General features: G+C 39.4%; 1 protein-coding gene across 1 annotated transcript in view; it reads right to left on the reverse strand.

Annotated features, from left to right (window-relative positions):
- Nucleotides 1-16,503, reverse strand: part of LOC120780403 (mucin-5AC-like) — a 62,461-nt gene extending 45,958 nt beyond the window's left edge. Inside the window, exons 1-2 of the mRNA XM_040112688.1 lie at nt 16,241-16,503; nt 15,817-16,066 (exon numbers count right to left, since the gene is read on the reverse strand). Of these exons, the coding sequence (XP_039968622.1) occupies nt 15,817-16,066; nt 16,241-16,503 (513 nt within the window). The remainder of the gene's footprint in view (nt 1-15,816; nt 16,067-16,240) is intronic.
- Between the last annotated feature and the right edge of the window lie 5,905 nt (nt 16,504-22,408).

Here is a 22,408-nt window from a genome sequence, read left to right on the forward strand (position 1 = left end):
AAAAGGCAAAGAAAAATAGTCTGGAAGAATTTACTGAAAATATCAATCCGAAAACCTCTCCTCAACAGGTATGGCGAGACATAAGACGCTTGTCTGGCGGGAAAAAACCTAACACAATTAATTGTTTGAACACCCAATCTGGATTAACAAACGACCGAAATATCACAGTGAACGCGTTCGCCTCGTACTGGAGCTCCTATTCCTGTGACTCTACTTTTACTAAACAGTTTGTGGCTGAAAAACAAAAATATCTAAGCCATATACTCCCACCTAACGACAACCTTAGCAATTCAGCGCTAAATGTAGAATCAAATATTTCCAATGCCGAATTTGATGACGCAATTTCCACCTCCAAGGGTAAAACGCCTGGTTTAGACAGGATTTCCTATGACATGCTAAGACACATCCCGCAAGACGTTAAAAATAGAATATTTACTCTTTAAAATAAAATACTTTCAGACGGTATATTTATATCCTCAAAGTTGGAAAATAGCTGAAATCATTCCAATACCTAAACCTGGGAAATCTCCATCAGAAATCACGAGTTATAGACCTATTTCACTGCTATCTTGTTTAGGAAAAGCCTTGGAGAAAATAATCTCCAAACGATTGATGTGGTACGCGGAGAAAAATAGACTTATCACTCACAACCAAGTCGCTTTCCGAAAAAACCAAGGTACAATAGACGCCCTTTTACTACTTGCTTAAGCTTAGACTTTGAAAAAGCTTACGATCGTATCGGTCTTCACAAAGTTCTGAAGCAAATAGCAAATTGGAAATTTGGACCGAAAATATACAATCTCCTCAAAAATTTTCTTACAAATCGTAAGTTTCGGGTTAAAGTTCACAATAGTTTTTCTCACTGTTCTCCGCTAGAAAATGGAGTTCTTCAAGGTTCTCCTTTATCTGTAGTCATATTTTTAATTGTATTTAACGAAATCAGCCAGATACTTTCAAACTACCAAGTCGACCATTGTATGTATGCAGATGATATTCTGATATTTTCAAAACATCTTGATTTGAATAGCGTCAAACTAACTTTTATGGAAATACTTAATGATATATCTAATTGGTCTCTCACATCTGGCGCTAAGTTATCATTAGATAAATGTAACATCTTACACATCTGTCGTAAAAGAAACTGTAATAATATTAATATCACATTTAGGAACATAAGTATATCTACTGTTAATGATATTAAAATTTTAGGACTTATTTTCGACTCTAAGTTTAAGTTCAAAAAACATTGTTTATATATAAGAAAAAAACTTTTTGATAGGTTAAATATAATTAAGTTCTTATCTTCACGACATTCATTCATTCATCCTAGAACACTAATTAACGTCGTGAGATCTCTAATTTTATCGGTTATTGACTACGGACTACCAATCTACGGGCATCATGCTGGCAGCGATTTGAAAAAGCTCTATGCACCTTATCACATGGCAGTAAGACGTAGCCTAACGGCCTTTCCAACCTCCAGCACCATAAGCATACTTGCTGAATCCGGAATGCCACATATAAACGAAAGACTGAAGTTTAACACATTGCAGCTAATACCAAAGGTATATCTAGGCATTAACGCTAATTTTCTCAACGACGTACGGTCGGCCACACGACGCAAACGAACACTCAAGTTCCCTTCAACTATACATCTTGTTCTAAAGTACGTCCATGAAATTGATATACCCCTAACACCTAAGCCTTCGAAGATTAGCAAACACCCACCATGGGCTCTTCCCTTTTCTGTTATAGAAGACAAATTAATGAGATGGAACAAAGCTTCCACGAATGGTGAGGTATACAAACAACTCTTTATGTATCGTGAAAAAGTGCTCATTTCAGAAGGATGGAAATTCATTTACACAGATGGCTCCAAAAACTCCACAACACTGCTTATGCAGTGGTTTCGGAGAACTCGAAAATTATTAAAAAGGGGTTACTTTTATCGCCATGCTCGGTCTTCACCGCTGAAGCATACGCCATAAAAGAAGCTATCCACTGGTCATCACTTTGCAAACTAAAATTTGTAATATGTACCGACAGTCTTGCAACAATCACAGCCGTTCAAATTACATCCAACAGTAGTCCTCTAATCAGAGAAATTCGGGACAAATTAATTGTGATGGCCAAAGAAAAGTTAAACTAATGTGGATTCCAGGCCACTGTGGCATTACAGGTAACGAACTCGCTGATAAAGAAGCAAAAAACGTCACTCGTAGTCCATGCATTTACGTGAAAACTTACGAAAGCAACGACATTTTGCGATTCGTAAGAAACTACTTAAAGCTTAAAGCGAGAGCGGCATGGGATTCATTTGACAACCGCTATCGACTCATAAACTCCGATCATAGAAAAGCTTCATACCCTTCCGTATGCAGCGTCCCGGAGATCAAAATTTTCACACGACTTCGCTTAGGACACTGTATCTTAACTCACCAACATATTCTGGATCGGAACATAATGCCTGGTTGCCGGCTATGCAACAGTTCACCAAACTCCGTAGAACACATATTAAACCTCTGTCCTACGCTTTGCAACATACGACGGGATTTCATCGACACCTCTCCTTCGAAACTTCTCCTAGAACCAACAACTGCCAACATAAAAAATATCTACAATTTCATCTCCAGAGCCCAATTAAAGCACCTTATCTAAAATCAACCTAATGTCATTATCAAAGCTTTCTATATATTTCATACACTACAACTTAAATTTAGGTAAACTTCTGCTCATAACTACTTCTAATCATAAGTATCCACATTGTAAATATCGGGTGATTTTTTAAGAGCTTGATAACTTTTTTTAAAAAAAAAACGCATAAAATTTGCAAAATCTCATCGGTTCTTTATTTGAAACGTTAGATTGGTTCATGACATTTACTTTTTTGAAGATAATTTCATTTAAATGTTGACCGCGGCTGCGTCTTAGGTGGTCCATTCGGAAAGTCCAATTTTGGGCAACTTTTCGAGCATTTCGGCCGGAATAGCCCGAATTTCTTCGGAAATGTTGTCTTCCAAAGCTGGAATAGTTGCTGGCTTATTTCTGTAGACTTTAGACTTGACGTAGCCCCACAAAAAATAGTCTAAAGGCGTTAAATCGCATGATCTTGGTGGCCAACTTACGGGTCCATTTCTTGAGATGAATTGTTCTCCGAAGTTTTCCCTCAAAATGGCCATAGAATCGCGAGCTGTGTGGCATGTAGCGCCATCTTGTTGAAACCACATGTCAACCAAGTTCAGTTCTTCCATTCTTGGCAACAAAAAGTTTGTTAGCATCGAACGATAGCGATCGCCATTCACCGTAACGTTGCGTCCAACAGCATCTTTGAAAAAATACGGTCCAATGATTCCACCAGCGTACAAACCACATCAAACAGTGCATTTTTCGGGATGCATGGGCAGTTGGACACTGGTTTCAGGACATTTCAGCTATCCAAAAGGCGACGACCGATATTCTCAAGAGCATTCCGAAAAATGACCTTAAACACTCATTTGAAATGTTAATTGACCGGTCTAAACGCTGTATCGAAGCACAAGGAAACTACTTTGAATAAAAAAATATAACTTTTGAAAAATATAAATTTTTTTTTAACAGTCCTGTTTCTTTTGCGACAAACCTTATAGTACTACCTACTGTATTTAACTGAAGTCGTTTTGGGTTTTCGCCTAAATGTGGGCTGTGTCAAGCGTATTGTCAAATGTTGACAGCGGCTCGTATAAAGCCCATATAACTGCTCGGTTAAAAATTAATATAAACGTTATCTATCTACGCATTAGATTTATTATTTAGCAGTTTTTAACCGAGCTGTTATATTTGTATATGGAGAGAATAGGATTACCATCTGGGTTCATCCATTTTGTCAGTGTCTTTGGGGTTGCTTAAGGAATGTGTCCTAAAATAATTGTTTATAATTGCTTGATTTGTTTAGCAGATACATATGTATGTACATTAAATTTCTTAAAAGTTGTCAAAAAATTTAACCCACAGATGCCCCTTGAAAATTCGATAATCTCTGTCAATTACAGTTCTAAGCATTAAATTAAGACGGTATACTGAAGATCGCAGTAGTGAGCGACACCTGCGTTCTATTATGGCAATAATTCGAAATAAGTAAGAATGAGTACTAACCATGCCTATAGAATACATAGGTGGTTATCTGGTAAACTACTAAAAGTGCGATAAAATACAGAATAAATGAGCCATAATCGTTAATCGGTGTAAAAATTATACGATGAGCATAGCTGTAACCTAACATTTCAGGAACTACTGAAGAAATTTGAAAAAAAAATTTGGTGTATGCGATTATTCAAACATTCCTAACACACATTCAGCGAAATCGTGCCACAACTACGCCTATCTCACATTAAACAAACTTCTCAATTCAATAAAAAGGAAATAAAAAAAAATAATAATAATAAAATAATAATAAAAATAAATGAAGTTATCACAATAAAGTTTAGCAGAACCAAGCCATTTTTGTACCGAACATATTGGCCCACCTGTGAGGGCTGCTATTAAAATTTTAGGTAAACTTTTTTATTCCTCAAAATTTATGTTGGCCCTCTCATAGTAATCTCTTTGGCCCCAATACACTTGTGCCTACGATTTTTCCAATACTAGAAACAGTTGTTAAAGTCAGTTTCCGCAATAGTCTTCAATGCGCGCAGTGAATCACATATAATGACTTCAATTGACTCCAAACGGTTTCTCCGGAGCGGCACGATTTTGGTTGAATATTTGGCGAAAAACTTTCACTCAATTTTAGCTAGTTTAGGCACATAGATACACTAATAACAGTATAACACGCTCCTTCGTTTTCATTGAGATAACGTACATAGTGACTGATGTAAACTGTATTAGGTCGCCTGGTAGTTTTAAAATCGTTGTATTAGGCTTAAGGAAATTATTGACAAGATTTAACCCATTTTTGACACACAGACATACAATTGTCAGGAAATGGTTATTTCTGAATTTCAATTATATACATATCTCACACATTTTTGGAAAAGTCAATTGTAGGTACTGAGGTGCGTACAGTTTTTGTTTGGTTTATTCCTTGTTTAAATCTCATATCGCTCATATAAAGAATTTTGATCCTCTGGTTGACGTTTCCCACATTAACACAAAATAATAAATTTAGCGTCTTCGGTCGAGATAGTATCACGTATCACACGTATGTTTTTTATTTAAAGGTGTTTTTAATATAGTTTTATCTGACGGGAAATACATTATGGCAAAAAATTAAGCTTAATTCCCTCGAGACATTCATATTTTATTGCAGAGTTTTGTTACCAACTGAAGGATTTTTTTTTTGATTCTTGCGAATTGCAAGAGTATAAAATGATCAGTTGCACCTGAACTTAGCCTTTTTATACTCTTGCAATCTGTTGCTACAGAGTATAATACAAGTTGCGTTCCAAAGTAAACAGGACTTTTTGAATCCAGCGCCCCCTGGTGGTGTCATCTATATGTCGACTGGTGCGTTAGAATCTGCTATCTTTATCGATTGTCCAGGGAGAATTTCATGACATTTCAATGTCAATATGTTTGTGTTATCGGTGCGAAAATGAGCTTCGAACAAAGAGCCAACATTAAATATTGTTTTAAAATTGGTCAAACTTTTACCGAAACGTTTTAATTGATGAAACAATTTTATGGCGATGATTGCCTATCCCGTAGCAGAGCGCACGAGTGGTTTCAACGTTTTCAAAGTGGTCGTGAGAACATAAATGACGATCAACATGTGAGTCAATCCATCGAAACTTTGCGTGAATTCATCAAAAATCAGCCGAAATAAGCATTGAAATTCATGGACATGGAAATGAGCATCTCCAAAACATCGATTTATCGCATTTTGACAGAACATTTGGGCTCACGAAAGGTGTGTGCAAGGTTTGTTCCACACAAATTGACTGACGATCAAAAATTTCACAGAATCCAACATTCGAAATACATCATTATTTGACCAAAAATTAGATTTTAACCATTAACCACTACCCGTATTCAACTGATATGGCACCGTGCGACTTCTTCCTTTTCGTAAAAATGCATTTGCTGATGAAAGGAAAGCGTTATGCAGACGTAGAGGCCATTCAAAAAGCTTGAACTGGTATACTGGGGACCATACCGGCCAACGAACTAAAACACTCGTTCGGCATACTTTTGGACCGTGCAAAAAGCTGTAGTAGACTATTTTGAATAAAATAAATTGATTTTGCCGAAAAAGCATTTGTTCTGCTTATTTTCAAGTCCTGTTTAATTTGGAACGCTCCTTGTATTTTTGTTTACCTAACGGTTCTACGTATCACCTAAAACTAATCGACATAGATATAGGGTTATATAGTATATATGTGTATATATAAATGATCAGGATGACGAGAAAAGACTGTCTGTCTGTGCGTCCGTCCGTCCGTGCAAGCTGTAACTTGCGTAAACATCGAGATAATCTCAATGAAATTGTGTATGTGGGCTCCTTAGTACAAAAAAATTTCGAATTCTTAGATGGGCGTAATTGGACCACTGACACGCCCACAAATCGCCATTAACCGAAAACATATACATAAGGACTATACCGAAAAGAAACTGTAGACAATGTTTTATTTGTAACGTAACGGATTTTATTATTTTTTGCTTGTAACTTTTTTTAATAACAAATAGAAGAGTTTTTATTCAATTTTATTTAAAACTAGTAAAAAAACATATTCTCTTAATTTATGCCGAATTTTCCCTTTAATTCCATTCATTAAATTCAGCACATCTCTTTTATAACATCAGTACTTGCCTTGAGCCAGTTTTTTTTTTAATTCGTCGTCGTTTTCGGCAACTCGATGATCCTTTTTTAAGTTTTGCTTGAACATTGCCAAATACTTCTCTATCGGAAGAAGTTGGAGGGTTCTCCTCTTGTTTAACAAAATTGACATTTTTATCCTTCAACAAAGCCAAAGTGGAGTGAGCGTAGTGCACTGTGGCTAAATCTGGCCAAAATAATGTTGGCACTATGTGTTTTTTATAAAATGGTATTAGGTGACGTACAACTTCCCTAGCCTTATTTTCCCTATTTTTATTTGTCGTTGACTTTGGGAATCTTTTGTTTTTATAAGTTTTTAAATTAATTCTTTACTTCACTCTTTAAATCATAGTAGCACTGGTTTTAGCTTTTTTCGCCAAATCGCGCACAGACCAATGTCTGTTTTGGTTTATTATGGCCAACACCTTTGCTTCAAGATTTGGATCACTAGGGCCTTTTTTTTGCCAGCTTTCTGTATGAAATCCCTTTTTCGGTGTAGTAATTGTGCACAATTTGCCTACGCACGTGTTCTTTGATTCGAGCCATCACGAAAATGATATTACATATTACGTAGAAAGAAAAAACAATAGAAGCAGAACTGATCATGCTTTCTAACGGTACTTACTGCAATGCGATCAAACGGCTACTTCCTGAGAAATATTGAGTTGAGAGTGTGCAGTTTCCTTTCGGTACAGTCCTTATGTAAATAGCCATAACTAAGCATAAAGCTGTAATTATGTACAGAGCATCTCGGTATCAAGGGTCACTTGTGGGATTTTTTTTTAAGTGGGTCTGGCCCGTCCTCTAACAAGTTTAATGTACATACATAACTCCTAAACCACATAAGCTACAACAACCAAATTTGCTGAGTACAAATCTTATAAAAACTTCTACCGGCAGTTTGAAAATCGATGATTTTTGAGGTTAATCCCGCTCACACCCCATATATCGGTACTGTTGAAAACTATTAATAGCGAAGACACAATGAAAGAATCGGATGAAACCCCATCGACAATAACAACACAACGTGTATTATGCAAATATGACTTGATCCACTTCAAAAAGCCAGAGTGAAAACCTAAAGATAATTATTTTTTTATTAGAATATTGTGCGAAACTTTAACAAAGGCGTTAGAGAAATCTGTATAAACACAATCTACTCGAAATCCAGCAGAGAAAGTAGACATAGAATAATCACTAAAAACAGCTACATTTGATACAGTAGAGCGACAAATAGACAAACCCATGCTGATTGACGTTAATGATTGATTTAACTGCACAGAATAAGTTAGTTTTAACAGAGCCAACGTGCTGATTGACGTTCATAACTGATTTAACTGCAAGGAATAACTTATTTTTAACGGAGATCTCCAAAATTTTGTAAGTGATAAAGATTACGATTCTTTTGGCGCCACGATTTCAGGGTATAATCTGAAAGAGGATGATTTCTGGATTAAAAATGTATACACATATACCCTTCTCGACGTATAATTTACGAGATATTTGTATTTAAAGTTCCACAATTTTATATGCAATTCACTATCATTTTATTTTTATTTACATGACATGACAAATACGAAAGTTGCCACACATTGTGTTTTGAAAAAATTATCAAAAAATTTTCTGTTTAACATATATAGAGAAAATAGTACAAATGGTTTTTGTATCATATGTTATTTGATAAATAAAGATAAAAAAATAACCCTGGTTGGTCCATCACCGGGATGTACATAGTTCTTTTGTGTCGAACTACTTTCTGCACTGGCGGCATTCGGCCGCTCTTCAAAATAAATAACACTGGTCGGTCCAACACCGGGGTGTTCATAGTTCCTTTGTGTCGAATTACTTTCTGCACAAAAGGAGAGTAATACTGAAAAACTGTGCATTCTATTATAAGTTTTTTCTATTTGTTATGATGTTTTTACATATATATAATCTTGTCAATGCTAAATAAAATTTAAGTTAACGAAAATCGTTAAAATGTTAAATACATTTTTGATTATTTTTTCAGGACACAACGTATGGCAACACTGCTATTTGTCATAAATGTAAACATACAAATCTCTTGAAAGTTTGAATGTGCAAAATAGTTTTTAAAGTATATGTATATTCTTAAAAAATACACAATTAGTGTAAATTTTGGATATACAGTACTTGTCCAATAAATTACGAACGAAAACAAAAATTTAATATTTTTAATATAATTTAATAATATTGAATATGATTCAATACAAAAATATGATAATTTACGTTTAATGTATATAGCATATAAAAAATAATTTTTTTTTTAAATACGCCACATATTTATGTTTTTATTAATGATTAACGTTAGAACTCCAGATAATTTTTTTGTTCGTTCGTAATTTTGGACAGGTACTGTATTTGAATGTGTACAGTGTAATTAAATATATATTAATTGAAAAATATGTGAAAAGTGGTTTCAACATAGTGAAATAACGAGCATTCTTCTTCTTCTTCTTAATTGGCGTAGACACCGCTTACGCGATTATAGCCGAGTTAACAACAGCGCGCCAGTCGTTTCTTCTTTTCGCTGCGTGGCGCCAATTGGATATTCCAAGCGAAGCCAGGTCCTTCTCCACTTGGTCCTTCCAACGGAGTGGAGGTCTTCCTCTTCCTCTGCTTCCCCCGGCGGGTACTGCCTCGAATACTTTCAGAGCTGGAGTGTTTTCATCCATCCGGACAACATGACCTAGCCAGCGTAGCCGCTGTCTTTTAATTCGCTGAACTATGTCAATGTCGTCATATATCTCGTACAGCTCATCGTTCCATCGAATGCGATATTCGCCGTGGCCAATGCGCAAAGGACCATAACTTTCGCAGAACTTTTCTCTCGAAAACTCGCAACGTCGACTCATCAGTTGTTGACATCGTCCAAGTCTCTGCACCATATAGCAGGACGGGAATTATGAGCGACTTATAGAGTTTGGTTTTTGTTCGTCGAGAGAGGACTTTACTTTTCAATTGCCTACTCAGTCCGAAGTAGCACCTGTTGGCAAGAGCAATCCTGCGTTGGATTTCCAGGCTGACATTATTAGTGGTGTTAATGCTGGTTCCTAAATAGACGAAATTATCTACAACTTCAAAGTTATGAATGTCAACAGTGACGTGAGAGCCAAGTCGAGAGTGCGACGACTGTTTGTTTGATGACAGGAGATATTTCGTTTTGCCCTCGTTCACTACTAGACCCATTTTCTGTGCTTCCTTGTCCAGCCTAGAGAAAGCAGAACTAACGGCGCGGGTGTTGAGGCCGATGATATCAATATCGTCGGCATACGCCAGCAGCTGTACACTCTTATAAAAGATGGTACCTTCTCTGTTTAGTTCTGCAGCTCGAACTATTTTCTCCAGGAGCAGGTTGAAGAAGTCGCACGATAGGGAGTCGCCTTGTCTGAAACCTCGTTTGGTATCGAACGGCTCGGAGAGGTCCTTCCCGATCCTGACGGAGCTTTTCGTTTTGTTCAACGTCAGTTCACACAGCCGTATTAGTTTTGCGGGGATACCAAATTCAGACATCGCGGCATAAAGGCAGCTCCTTTTCGTGCTGTCGAAAGCAGATTTGAAATCGAAGAAGAGGTGGTGTGTGTCGATTCTCCTTTCACGGGTCTTTTCCAAGATTTGGCGCATGGTGAATATCTGGTCGGTTGTTGATTTTCCAGGTATGAAGCCACACTGATAAGGTCCAATCAGTTTGTTGACGGTGGGCTTTAATCTTTCACACAGTACGCTCGATAGAACCTTATATGCGATGTTGAGGAGGCTAATCCCACGGTAGTTGGCGCAGATTGTGGGGTCTCCTTTTTTATGGATTGGGCATAGCATACTTAAATTCCAATCGTTGGGCATGCTCTCGTCCGACCATATTTTACAAAGAAGCTGATGCATGCTCCCTATTAGTTCTTCGTCGCCGTGTTTGAATAGCTCGGCCGGTAGTCCGTCGGCCCCTACCGCTTTGTTGTTCTTGAGGCGGGCAATTGCTATTCGAACTTCTTCATGGTCGGGTAATTGAACGTCTGCTCCATCGTCATCGATTGGGGAATCGAGTTCTCCTTCTCCTGGTGTTGTGCGTTCACTGCCATTCAGCAGGCTGGAGAAGTGTTCCCTCCATAATTTAACTATGCTCTGGGCATCAGTGACTAGATCACCTTTGGGGGTTCTACAAGAGTATGCTCCGGTCTTGAAACCTTCTGTAAGCCGCCGCATTTTTCGTAGAATTTTCGAGCATTACCCCTGTCGGCCAGCTTATCAAGCTCTTCGTACTCACGCATTTCGGCCTCTTTCTTTTTCTGTCTGCAGATGCGTCTCGCTTCCCTCTTCAATTCTCGGTATCTATCCCATCCCGCACGTGTAGTGGTCGATCGTAACGTTGCGAGGTAGGCAGCCTGTTTTCTCTCCGCTGCGACACGGCACTCCTCGTACCAGCTGTTCTTTTGCTCTTTCCGAAAACCAATGGTTTCGGTTGCAGCTGTACGTAAAATACTTGAAATGCCGTCCCACAGTTCCCTTATACCGAGTTGTTGACTAGTGCTCTCAGAGAGCAGGAGTGCAAGCCGAGTAGAAAATCGTTCGGCTGTCTGTTGTGATTGCAGCTTCTCGACGTCGAACCTTCCTTGTGTTTGTTGGCGTGCGTTTTTTGCTGCACAGAGGCGAGTGCGAATCTTAGCTGCAACAAGATAGTGGTCCGAGTCGATGTTAGGACCTCGGAGCGCACGCACATCTAAAACACTGGAGACGTGTCTTCCATCTATCACAACTCAACTTTTTCATTGGTATTGTTTTTTTACGTGGCGGGTCCCAAGCCCAGCGCACAACCCAATGTTGGGAATGTTTCGCCTTCTCACATTAGCTCGCCTTCGAACGGATGTTCTTAGGCTACCCAGAAGATACTTGGTCAAAGACCGAAAGTAGTGAGCTGCTTGAGCCATGTGTAAAAGAATCGTTTCTGGCCACTCCCAAGCGAATGGCGATCAGAGAACTTTCTTCACTTGCCTGAACTTCTACACATGACTCCATCCATGACTAACGAGCATTACTTTTACAAATTTTTGAACTTTAAATAAAAATATCTCGAAAACTATGAGTCTGAGGCGGGTATATCCGTATACATTTTGTAATCCTTAGGACCACCTCAATCCATCCGTACCATCCGTACCGGCGCCAAAAGAATGGTAATATTGCCAAAATTGCATATAACCGATATCTACTGTATATCAATTTTGTTTTAACTCTTACTGGCTTTATTAAGATTAGTTTTGTCAATTAGATTTCTACTTTTTTGATACATTACGTTTACATATACGTCTTTTAAAACCTTCAAAAGTTTGAAATAATTTTACGCCTATTTTCGATAAGAATCCTGAGGGTAATGATCACGTGACGTTTGCGCAGAACCCTAATCATTACTGGAAAACTAAGTTTTTATTACTAACAAGCCCATATTTATCTGAAGACATGAATTGAATGCATTTTGAATAATTCAGGGGCTTCATAGTTGAAACAGCATTTTGTTAAGACAGCACAGCCAGCATGAGCCCTGTTACTTGGATAATTGAGGCGAATATATCATAAATTTTATGCTCGTGCAATTAGTTGCTACAGGGTATTATAGTTTTGTTCACCTCACAGTTGTACGTATCACCTAAAACTAAGCGAGCTAGATATAGGGTTATATATATATAGTACATATATATAAATGATCAGGATGACAAAAAAGTTGAAATCCGGGTGACTGTCTGTCTGCCCGTCTGTGCAAGCGGTAACTTGAGTAAAAATTCAGATATCTAAATAAAACTTGGTATGTGGGTTCCTTGATACAAACCAAATTTCGAGTTCGTAGATCGGACCACTGCCCCGCCCACAAATTACCATTAACCGAAAACATATAAAGTGCGGTAACTAAGCTTAATAAAAATAATTTGGTACAGAGAGTTGTAGTGACAAGGGGCACCTATGGGAATTTTTATACTCTCGCAACAAAGTTGCTAAGGAGAGTATTATATTTTTGTTCACATAACGGTTGTTTGTAAGTCCTAAAACTAAAAGAGTCAGATATAGGGTTATATATACCAAAGTGATCAGGGTGACGAGTAGAGTTGAAATCCGGATGTCTGTCTGTCCGTCCGTCCGTGCAAGCTGTAACTTGAATAAAAATTGAGGTATCATGATGAAACTTGGTACACGCATTTCTTGGCTCCATTAGGTTCGAAGATGGGCAAAATCGGCCCACTGCCACGTCCACAAAATGGCGAAAACCGAAAACTTATAAAGTGTCATAACTAAGCCATAAATAAAGATATTAAAGTGAAAATTGGCACAAAGGATCGCATTAGGGAGGGGCATATTTGGACGTAATTTTTTTTGGAAAAGTGGGCGTGGCCCCGCCCTCTACTAAGTTTTTTGTACATATCTCGGAAACTACTATAGCTATGTCAACCAAATTCTATAGAGTCGTTTCCATCAGGCATTTCCATATACGCTTCAAAAATGGAAGAAATCGGTTAATAAACACGCCCACCTCCCATACAAAGGTTATGTTGAAAATCACTAAAAGTCCGTTAACCGACTAACAAAAACGTCAGAAACACTAAATTTTACGGAAGAAATTGCAGAAGGAAGCTGCACCCAGACTTTTTTGAAAAATTGAAAATGGGCGTGGCCTCGCCCACTTATGGACCAAAAACCATATCTCAGGAACTACTAGACCGATTTCAATTTCGGTATGTAATATTTTCTTAACACCCTGATGACATGTACGAAATATGGGTGAAATCGGTTAACAAACACGCCTTCTTCTAATATAACGCTTCTTTGAATTCCATCTGATGCCTTCTCTGTATAATATATACATTAGGAACCAGTGATGATAGCGGAATAAAACTTTACACAAATACGGTATTTGAAAAATATGTAAATGACGGATAATGAAATATCAATTATCACTTTATCATGCGAGAGTGTAAAATGTTCGGTGACACCCGAACTTAGCCCTTCCTTTCTTGTTTAATTAAAATTTTATTATCGCATTCTTGCTTGTTGCCCAGGAATTGAAGAATTCTCTGCAACGTGGCTCATTGCCGACTCTCCAAATTTGTTTCATTATTTTTTATTTTCTTTTACATTGTACGAATTATTTTTGCAATAAGATTTGGCATGACCACATTTCTGCCATCGATAGCATTGCACAATGTCTTTAAATTGGCGAGGTGTCTTTACCATCCATTTCTTTTTTGCTGCCGTAGACACCGCTTATGCTGTTAAAGCCGAGTTAACAAGTACACCCCAGTCAATCTTTCTTTTTGCTATTTGGCGCCATTCGAGATACCAAGCGCAGGCAGGTCCTTTTACACTTGGTATTGCTGAACGTCAGTATAGATCAAAATGTAAATTTTGATCTTCTGCTTGACGTTTTGCACATCAACTCAATACATTAAATAAAGGCTTTCTGCTAAGATTGTATCAGACATATCTCTGTTGAGGGCGATTTTACAATAGTTTTTGCTGACAGGAAGCAATAGTAAAAATAACTTAATAAAATACCAAATTTGATTGTAATCTATTCATGATTTCGTTTATAATCAATGTTGAAATTCTTGCCCAACATCTTTTTATACTCTCGCAACAATGTTGCTAAGGAGAGTATTATAGTTTTGTTCACATAACGGTTGTTTGTAAGTCCTAAAACTAAAAGAGTCAGATATAGGGTTATATATACCAAAGTGATCAGGGTGACGAGTAGAGTCGAAATCCGGATGTCTGTCTGTCCGTCCGTCCGTCTGTCCGTCCGTCTGTCCGTCCGTCCGTGCAAGCTGTAACTTGAGTAAAAATTGAGATATCATCATGAAACTTGGTACACGTATTCCTTGGCTCCATAAAAAGGTTAAGTTCGAAGATGGGCAAAATCGGCCCACTGCCACGCCCACCAAATGGCGGAAACCGAAAACCTATAAAGTGTCATAACTAAGCCATAAATAAAGATATTAAAGTGAAATTCGGCACAAGGGATCGCATTAGGGAGGGGCATATTTGGACGTAATTTTTTTGGAAAAGTGGGTGTGGCCCCGCCCCCTACTAAGTTTTTTGTACGTATCTCGGAAACTACTATAGCTATGCCAACCAAACTCTACAGAGTCGTTTTCTTCAGGCATTTCCATATACAGTTCAAAAATGGAAGAAATCGGATAATAACCACGCCCACCTCCCATACAAAGGTTATGTTAAAAATCACTAAAAGTGCGTTAACCGACTAACAAAAAACGTCAAAAACACTAAATTTTACGGAAGAAATGGCAGAAGGAAGCTGCACCTAGGCTTTTTGTAAAAATTGAAAATGGGTATGGCGTCGCCCACTTATGTACCAAAAACCATATCTCAGGAACTACTTCACCGATTTCAATAAAATTCGGTATATAATATTTTCTTAACACCCTGATGACATGTACGAAATATGGGTGAAATCGGTTCACAACCACGCCCTCTTCCAATATAACGCTATTTTGAATTCCATCCGATGCCTTCTCTGTATAATACGATTATAAACATTTGGAACCAATGATGATAGCGGCATAAAACTTTACAAAAATACGGTATTTGAAAAATATGTAAATGACGTATAATGAAATCTCGATTATCACTTTATCATGCGAGAGTATAAAATGTTCGGTGACACCCGAACTTAGCCCTTCCTTACTTGTTAATATCAAGTTTTGACAACACCCAAAGGTATTTCCTCGACTTGGATTTCGCAAGTTGCAAGTTTAGAGAATTTTCGGCATAGCTTTGATTAAACTCGAAAATTAATAATCTCAAGTGAAGGTTTCAGATTTTTTTAAATGTCAATATGCCTTATTTCAACTTTTTGTGGTGAACAAATTTTAGTGAAATAAAGAGGATAATGTTGCGTTATTTCGGTCTTTTTCCCAAAAATACATTTATCTATTAACAACATAATTGCCAGTTAAGTTAGATATTTAGAAGTCTTTTTTTTTCGAAAAAAATCTCGCGGCACTTACCCTTTGTGTTGGCGAAACGAATTCAAAACGGGATACTTGTGGTTGATACTCGTATGTACGTGTTGCCACAACGCTGCTCAGCCCCGTAGACCGACGAGGTGGTGGTCCAGCCTGCCGACGCCGCAACGAGGTTCCGCTTTGCTGGGGTGCGCCACGAGCTGCGGGTTGGAAGCGGGGTATGCGGCCGCGCTGGATGGGTGGCCGATTCACTTCGCGTGCCGCGCTGCTATATAGCAGCGTGTGATGCGGCCTGTGGCATATTTGGCACAGCCCTCGTGACTCACACGCTGCAGTCACATGTGTATGTGACAGGCAGTTATGGCAATGCCCGTGGGCCTGGGCAACTTGCTGCCGTTGCACGGGTCGTATACCCCGAAACATGCCACAATGGTGCAGACGGTGTGGGCGTCAACAGATGGGGCACCTTATCTGACGGGTCTCCGAAGTCCTCGATGTGATCGGTGGTGGTCGGGTGCCACCACGAGGCGCGGATGCAGGTACCGCTGCAGGCGCGGTTACCGGTACAGGTGCCGGCGTTGTTGCCGGTGCGGTTGCTGGCGTGGTTGCCGGAGCAGCAGCCGATGCTGTTGCAACTACCGTTCGGGGCGCTGGGGCAGACCCGTTGCGTGGCACATTGGTTATCGCCCGAACGGTTGGCGTATTTGCAACTGGCGTATCTACATCCATGGTAATCTGTGGTAAATGAGATGGTTTATTATACATATCTGTCATTGTAAGTTGATATGGGCAATCGTGCCACGATGTGGCGTGAATGGGCCGTCGTATTGATCGACCATTTTTTTTTAGTTTTCTTTACGGTTTGCTATTTTTACGTACGGTTTGTTATTATACTCTCGCAACAAAGTTGCCAAAGAGAGTATTATAGTTTTGTTCACATAACGGTTGTTTGTAAGTCCTAAAACTAAAAGAGTCAGATATAGGGTTATATATACCAAAGTGATCAGGGTGACGAGTAGAGTCGAAATCCGGATGTCTGTCTGTCCGTCCGTCCGTCTGTCCATCCGTCCGTGCAAGCTGTAACTTGAGTAAAAATTGAGATATCATGATGAAACTTGGTACACGTATTCCTTGGCTCCATAAGAAGGTTAAGTTCGAAGGTGGGCAAAATCGGCCTACTGCCACGCCCACAAAATGGCGGAAACCGAAAACCTATAAAGTGTCATAACTAAGCCATAAATAAAGATATTAAAGTGAAATTTTGCACAGAGGATCGCATTAGGGAGGGACATATCTGGAAGCAATTTTTTTGGAAAAGTGGGCGTGGCCTCGCCCCCTACTAAGTTTTTTGTACATATCTCGGATACTACTATAGCTATATGTCTACCAAACTCTACAGAGTCGTTTTCTTCAGGCATTTCCATATACAGTTCAAAAATGGAAGAAATCGGATAATAACCACGCCCACCTCCCATACAAAGGTTATGTTGAAAATCACTAAAAGTGCGTTAACCGACTAACAAAAAACGTCAAAAACACTAAATTTTACGGAAGAAATGGCAGAAGGAAGCTGCACCTAGGCTTTTTGTAAAAATTGAAAATGGGTATGGCGTCGCCCACTTATGTACCAAAAACCATATCTCAGGAACTACTTCACCGATTTCAATGAAATTCGGTATATAATATTTTCTTAACACCCTGATGACATGTACGAAATATGGGTGAAATCGGTTCACAACCACGCCCTCTTCCAATACAACGCTATTTTGAATTCCATCTGATGCCTTCTCTGTATAATACGATTATATACATTTGGAACCAATGATGATAGCGGCATAAAACTTTACCAAAATACGGTATTTGAAAAATATGTAAATGACGTATAATGAAATCTCGATTATCACTTTATCATGCGAGAGTATAAAATGTTCGGTGACACCCGAACTTAGCCCTTCCTTACTTGTTTTTATTTACGATTTGTTATTTTCATTTACGGTTGTTATTTTTAACGGTTGGTATTGGCGTATTTCTCGGTTTATTATATCGCGATATTATCGGTTCGGTTTTTTCGGTTTTCGGATTCGCGATCATCGGAAGTTGGCAGAAAGCATGGCTTCACGAGCGGTCTGGTTAGCGTTCCGTTTTGCGTACGGAGATCAACGATTCGTATGTGACCGTCGGAGCCGTAATGTAGCTTTTCTATGCGGCCAAGCCGCCAATCGGTGGGGAGTAGACAATCATCGTGAATGAGGACACAGTCTCCAAGTTTAGGCGCTTGTTCAGGAGTCTTCCAGCGGTATCTTTTATGGAGATCCTTTATGTACTCGTTCTTCCATCGGCGGCTGAAATCATGATGGAGAATCTTAATTCGTTCCCATCGATTTAATAGGGATAGCGACTCCACGCCTGGCTCAGGAATGGCCAGGATGGGTGCTCCCTTTAGAAAATGCCCTGGAGTTAAGGCGGTGAGATCTGGGGGGTCTTGCGATAATACTGTGAGTGGCCGTGAATTGAGAACGGCTTCAATGCGATTTAATAACGTCGTGAACTCTTCGTAATTGAATTTATAATTTCCAGCAATTTCAAAAGGGTAGAAATGGGATTTGAAGCTTTTTACACCTGATTCCCATAAACCGCCCATATGAGGAGCGCTTGGAGGTATAAATGGCCAATTGATACCTTGAGGGGCATACTTTTGTACGATGTCGGATGACACTTGTTTTAAAAAATCCACAAATTGCTTTTCTGTGGCTCGTTGAGCTCCAATAAAGGGTTTGCCATTATCGCTCATGATTTCGCACGTCGAGCGACGAAGCGAGCAAATGCCGCGAGAAAAGCCTCCGTCGTCAGATTACTACATTGCTCAAGATGTACTGCCTTTGTCGTGAAACATACAAAGACAGCCACATAGCCTTTCATGAGAGTAGGAGACCTTAACATAGACGCCTTTACCTGGAAAGGGCCAGCAAAATCAACACCTGTTGTGGTGAAAGGCAGAGCTAAATTGCAGCGATCCGGTGGAAGTGCTGCCATAATCTGCGTTCGCATCTTCTGTTTGTGCATAGTGCAAATCTTGCACGTGAAGATGCATTTCTTGATTTGCGGCTTAAGACGGGGGATGTAATACTCCTGGCGTACCATATGTTGCATGAGGCAATTTTCGGCGTGTAGCATTAAGATGTGGATGTAATGGAGGAATAATGTAGCAAATGGTGACCTCTCTGGAATTATTATGGGGTGGGGTTCATTGTATGTTAGGCTCGAATTAGCGAGCCGACCATTGGCACGAAGCAGACCTGTCGTGTCCAGAAATGGGTGTAGAACTAATAGTGAGCTCTTTTTATCAATCGGCTTCGATTCTCTTAGTAGTGATATATCGCGGCTGAAGTAGCGCGTTTGTGTATATGCTTTTAGTGCGACCTTTGCCTTTTGTAACTCTAGGTGCGTCACTTTGTTGCATGGGAAATTATGTGATCCTTTTACTTTGCTTTTGAGTTGCTCGATGAATTTGAACATATAAGCAACTACTCTGAGAACTTTTGGAAACGATGAAAATCGTTCAAGGATGTCGGCACCCTCAAATAATGTGTGAAAGGTGGCGATTTTTCGACCTTCTGGTGCGATAATGTTGCGCATGGGGGATTGTGGCCAAGAATCAGGAGATTCTATCAACCATCGGGGGCCATTCCACCAGAGAGTGGTGGTGGCAAGGTGCAGTGGCTTGCACCCTCTTGCACCTAGATCGGCAGAATTGTCAGCACTGGCTACGTGACGCCAAGTGGCTGATCCCACCAGGTCAAGTATTTGAGACGTTCGGTTAAAAATATACGTCTTCCATGCATGTGGTGGTTTTTCCAACCAGGCTAGTACAATTTCGGAATCGAACCACATATATAGTTTGCTTTTTGTCATATTTAAATGCATTTGCACCATGGCTACTAATTTTGACAGTAGTAGTGCGCCACATAACTCAAGTCGTGGGAGACTTATAGTTTTCAAAGGTGCTACCTTTGCTTTTGCTACTAATAAGTGGCTTGTGGTCGTGGTGTCACTTTGCGTGCGCACATAGATAGTAGCGCAGTATGCCTTTTCTGAGGCGTCACAAAAGCCATGTAATTCGACTTTGTGTTCGGGGTAATAGTTTACCCACCGTGGGATTTGTATCTGAAAAATATCATTCAGATTGTTTGCGAACTGGGACCATTTTTCTAAGCGAAGAGGTTTCACTTGTTCGTCCCAATCGGTTCCATTTAGCCATAGTTCTTGTATTAAGATTTTCGCTTGGATCATAATTGGCGAAAGCCATCCTGCGGGGTCGAAAAGTTTCGCCACAGAGGATAAAATTTGTCTCTTTGTGATGGCGGATAATGCGGATATTGACTCTGTAGTATATGAAAACTGGTCAGATATCGCATTCCATTGTATGCCCAGTTTTTTTGTTGTACTTTCCTTTTCAAATATAAGGAAATTAGTATCCAACAAATAGTCTTTAGGAATATTTTTTAAAATATTCGGGTGATTGGCTGTAATCTTTTTTAAAGGAAACCCTGCGGTATTGAGGGCATTTATAACCTGTGATAAGGATTCGTATGCTTGTGGAAGACTGTGACTTCCAGACAAAAACATACGTTTGCGTTTTTAACACCTGGGTTGCCAGAGGGAATTCTGACTTGGTGTTTTCTGCCAATTCGTGCAGTGTCCGAATGGCTAAGTATGGGGCACAGTTGATGCCAAAGGTAATTGTTTTTAACTTAAAGTCGCGTTGGGGACTAGTGGGGGATTTTCTGAAAATAATTCTTTGAAAATCTTGATCGTCTTTATGTACGGCTATTTGTCTATACATTTTCTCGACGTCCCCGTTGAATACGTATTTGAAGATACGCCAATTTAAGATCCCGATCCCGTGGGTCCCGTATATAAAATGTCATTCAGGGAATTTCCTGAACTAGTGGATTTTGACGCATTGAACACAACTCGTACCTTTGTGCTTTTTTTGTCTGGCTTTACTACTGCATGATGTGGCAAATAAAACGAGTAGTATTTACTTTGTATGATTTTTTCGCCAGCGCTGGCTTCCTCCATATGGTCTAAAAGGAGGTATTCTTCTACGACCCTATCATATTCTGGTTTCAGCTCGCCTTTTTTAAGTAGGTTTTTGCCATACTTAAAAACTGTTGGATAGCAGAGGTGCGGGAATGACCTAAGGCGAGTGTGCGGGGAAATTCTGGCCTTAGTGGTAGTCGTACGACGTACCGGCCATCATCCGATCGAGTAGTTGTGGTTTTGTAAAAATTCTCACAATACCGATCTTCAGGGGTTGTGATTGATACGGAGGGGAGTTCTTCTAACTTCCAAAATTTTCTTAATTGCGAATTGAGGTATTCGTTGGAAATTTCCTCAACTTGAGTTGTCACCGTGGCAACTGGTTCCGCAACTAGTCCACTTAGGACCTATCCGAAAACGGTATTTTGCGCCAGAAGTGTTTTGGTAATTTTCTCAATACCTTCGAGTATTATCTGTGGTATGAGATCGCTGCCTAATAGGAGATCTATTTGAGCGGGTGTCTTGCAGTTTGGGTCTGCTTGCTTTAGGTGTGAAACCTTTTGCTTGATAGCTTGGTAGCATGTTGGTTAATTGCGGTAAGACAATAGCTTCTGCTTGTATGCGCTTATCCGCTCATCCGCTTTGGGGGAAAAGAGGGTAATGGGGCAGATTTTATTTGAGTTTTGAACAACCTTCCGCCCATTCCCGTGATTTCAAAGTTGGCCAGTTTTGTTGGTAACTGTAGCCTGTTTTGTGCCCGAGACGCTATAAATGATCGTTGTGATCCTTGGTCTATTAAGGCTCTGAGTTTAAACAGTTCTCTTCAGTGTTCGATGGAGACAACTGCTGTTGGTTATAGTACCCTACTGTGATTTTCGCTTTGGGGGGGGGGGGGGCGGTGGGCTGGAAAAATTGGTTATATGTAACATAGAGTGATGTCTTTTATGGCAATAAACGCAATTAAATTTGCTTTCGCAATCTTTAAGCGTATGCGCATGTGACAGACAGTTGGTACATAATTTTTTCGTTCTTACGAAATTGTTTCGATCGCTTACATTAATTTTTTTGAATTTTTCGCATGATTTTAGTTTGTGACCTCCTCTACAAAGTTCGCATGACGTTTGCTTATATTGTTCGGACGTGAACGATTGATTTTTAAAAAAGCTTCTGTTTAAACTGTTGTTGTTACTAGCTTGGGGTCTAATGAAACTTCGATTTAGGTCGTGTTGAACGTTTTTGGTTCTGACCGTCTTTTTATCTACTCTTTCCGCAATTTCGTATTGGGTAGTTAAGAAATCTTTCATCTGCTGCCACGTTGGGCATTTTCTTCTCGATGAGAGTGATTGCTCTCACAAAAGTAACGATGTTTCTGGTAATGCAGCTGTGCATATATTTACCAGAATGGGGTCCCAATTCTCAGTGGGAATATTCGGTGTCAATAGAACCGATAAACAATTTGAAACCGTGGATTGAGGCTTTATGAATTCTTCACTGGTTTCTTTCTGAATTTTTGGTAAATTCATTAGTATCGTCACTTGCTTGTCGACCAATATTCTCTCGTTTTCGTAACGTGCTTTAAGAGCTTCCCAAG

The sequence above is a fragment of the Bactrocera tryoni genome, unplaced genomic scaffold, assembly GCF_016617805.1.
Source record: "Bactrocera tryoni isolate S06 unplaced genomic scaffold, CSIRO_BtryS06_freeze2 scaffold_25, whole genome shotgun sequence".
NCBI classification, from domain to species: domain Eukaryota; kingdom Metazoa; phylum Arthropoda; class Insecta; order Diptera; family Tephritidae; genus Bactrocera; species Bactrocera tryoni.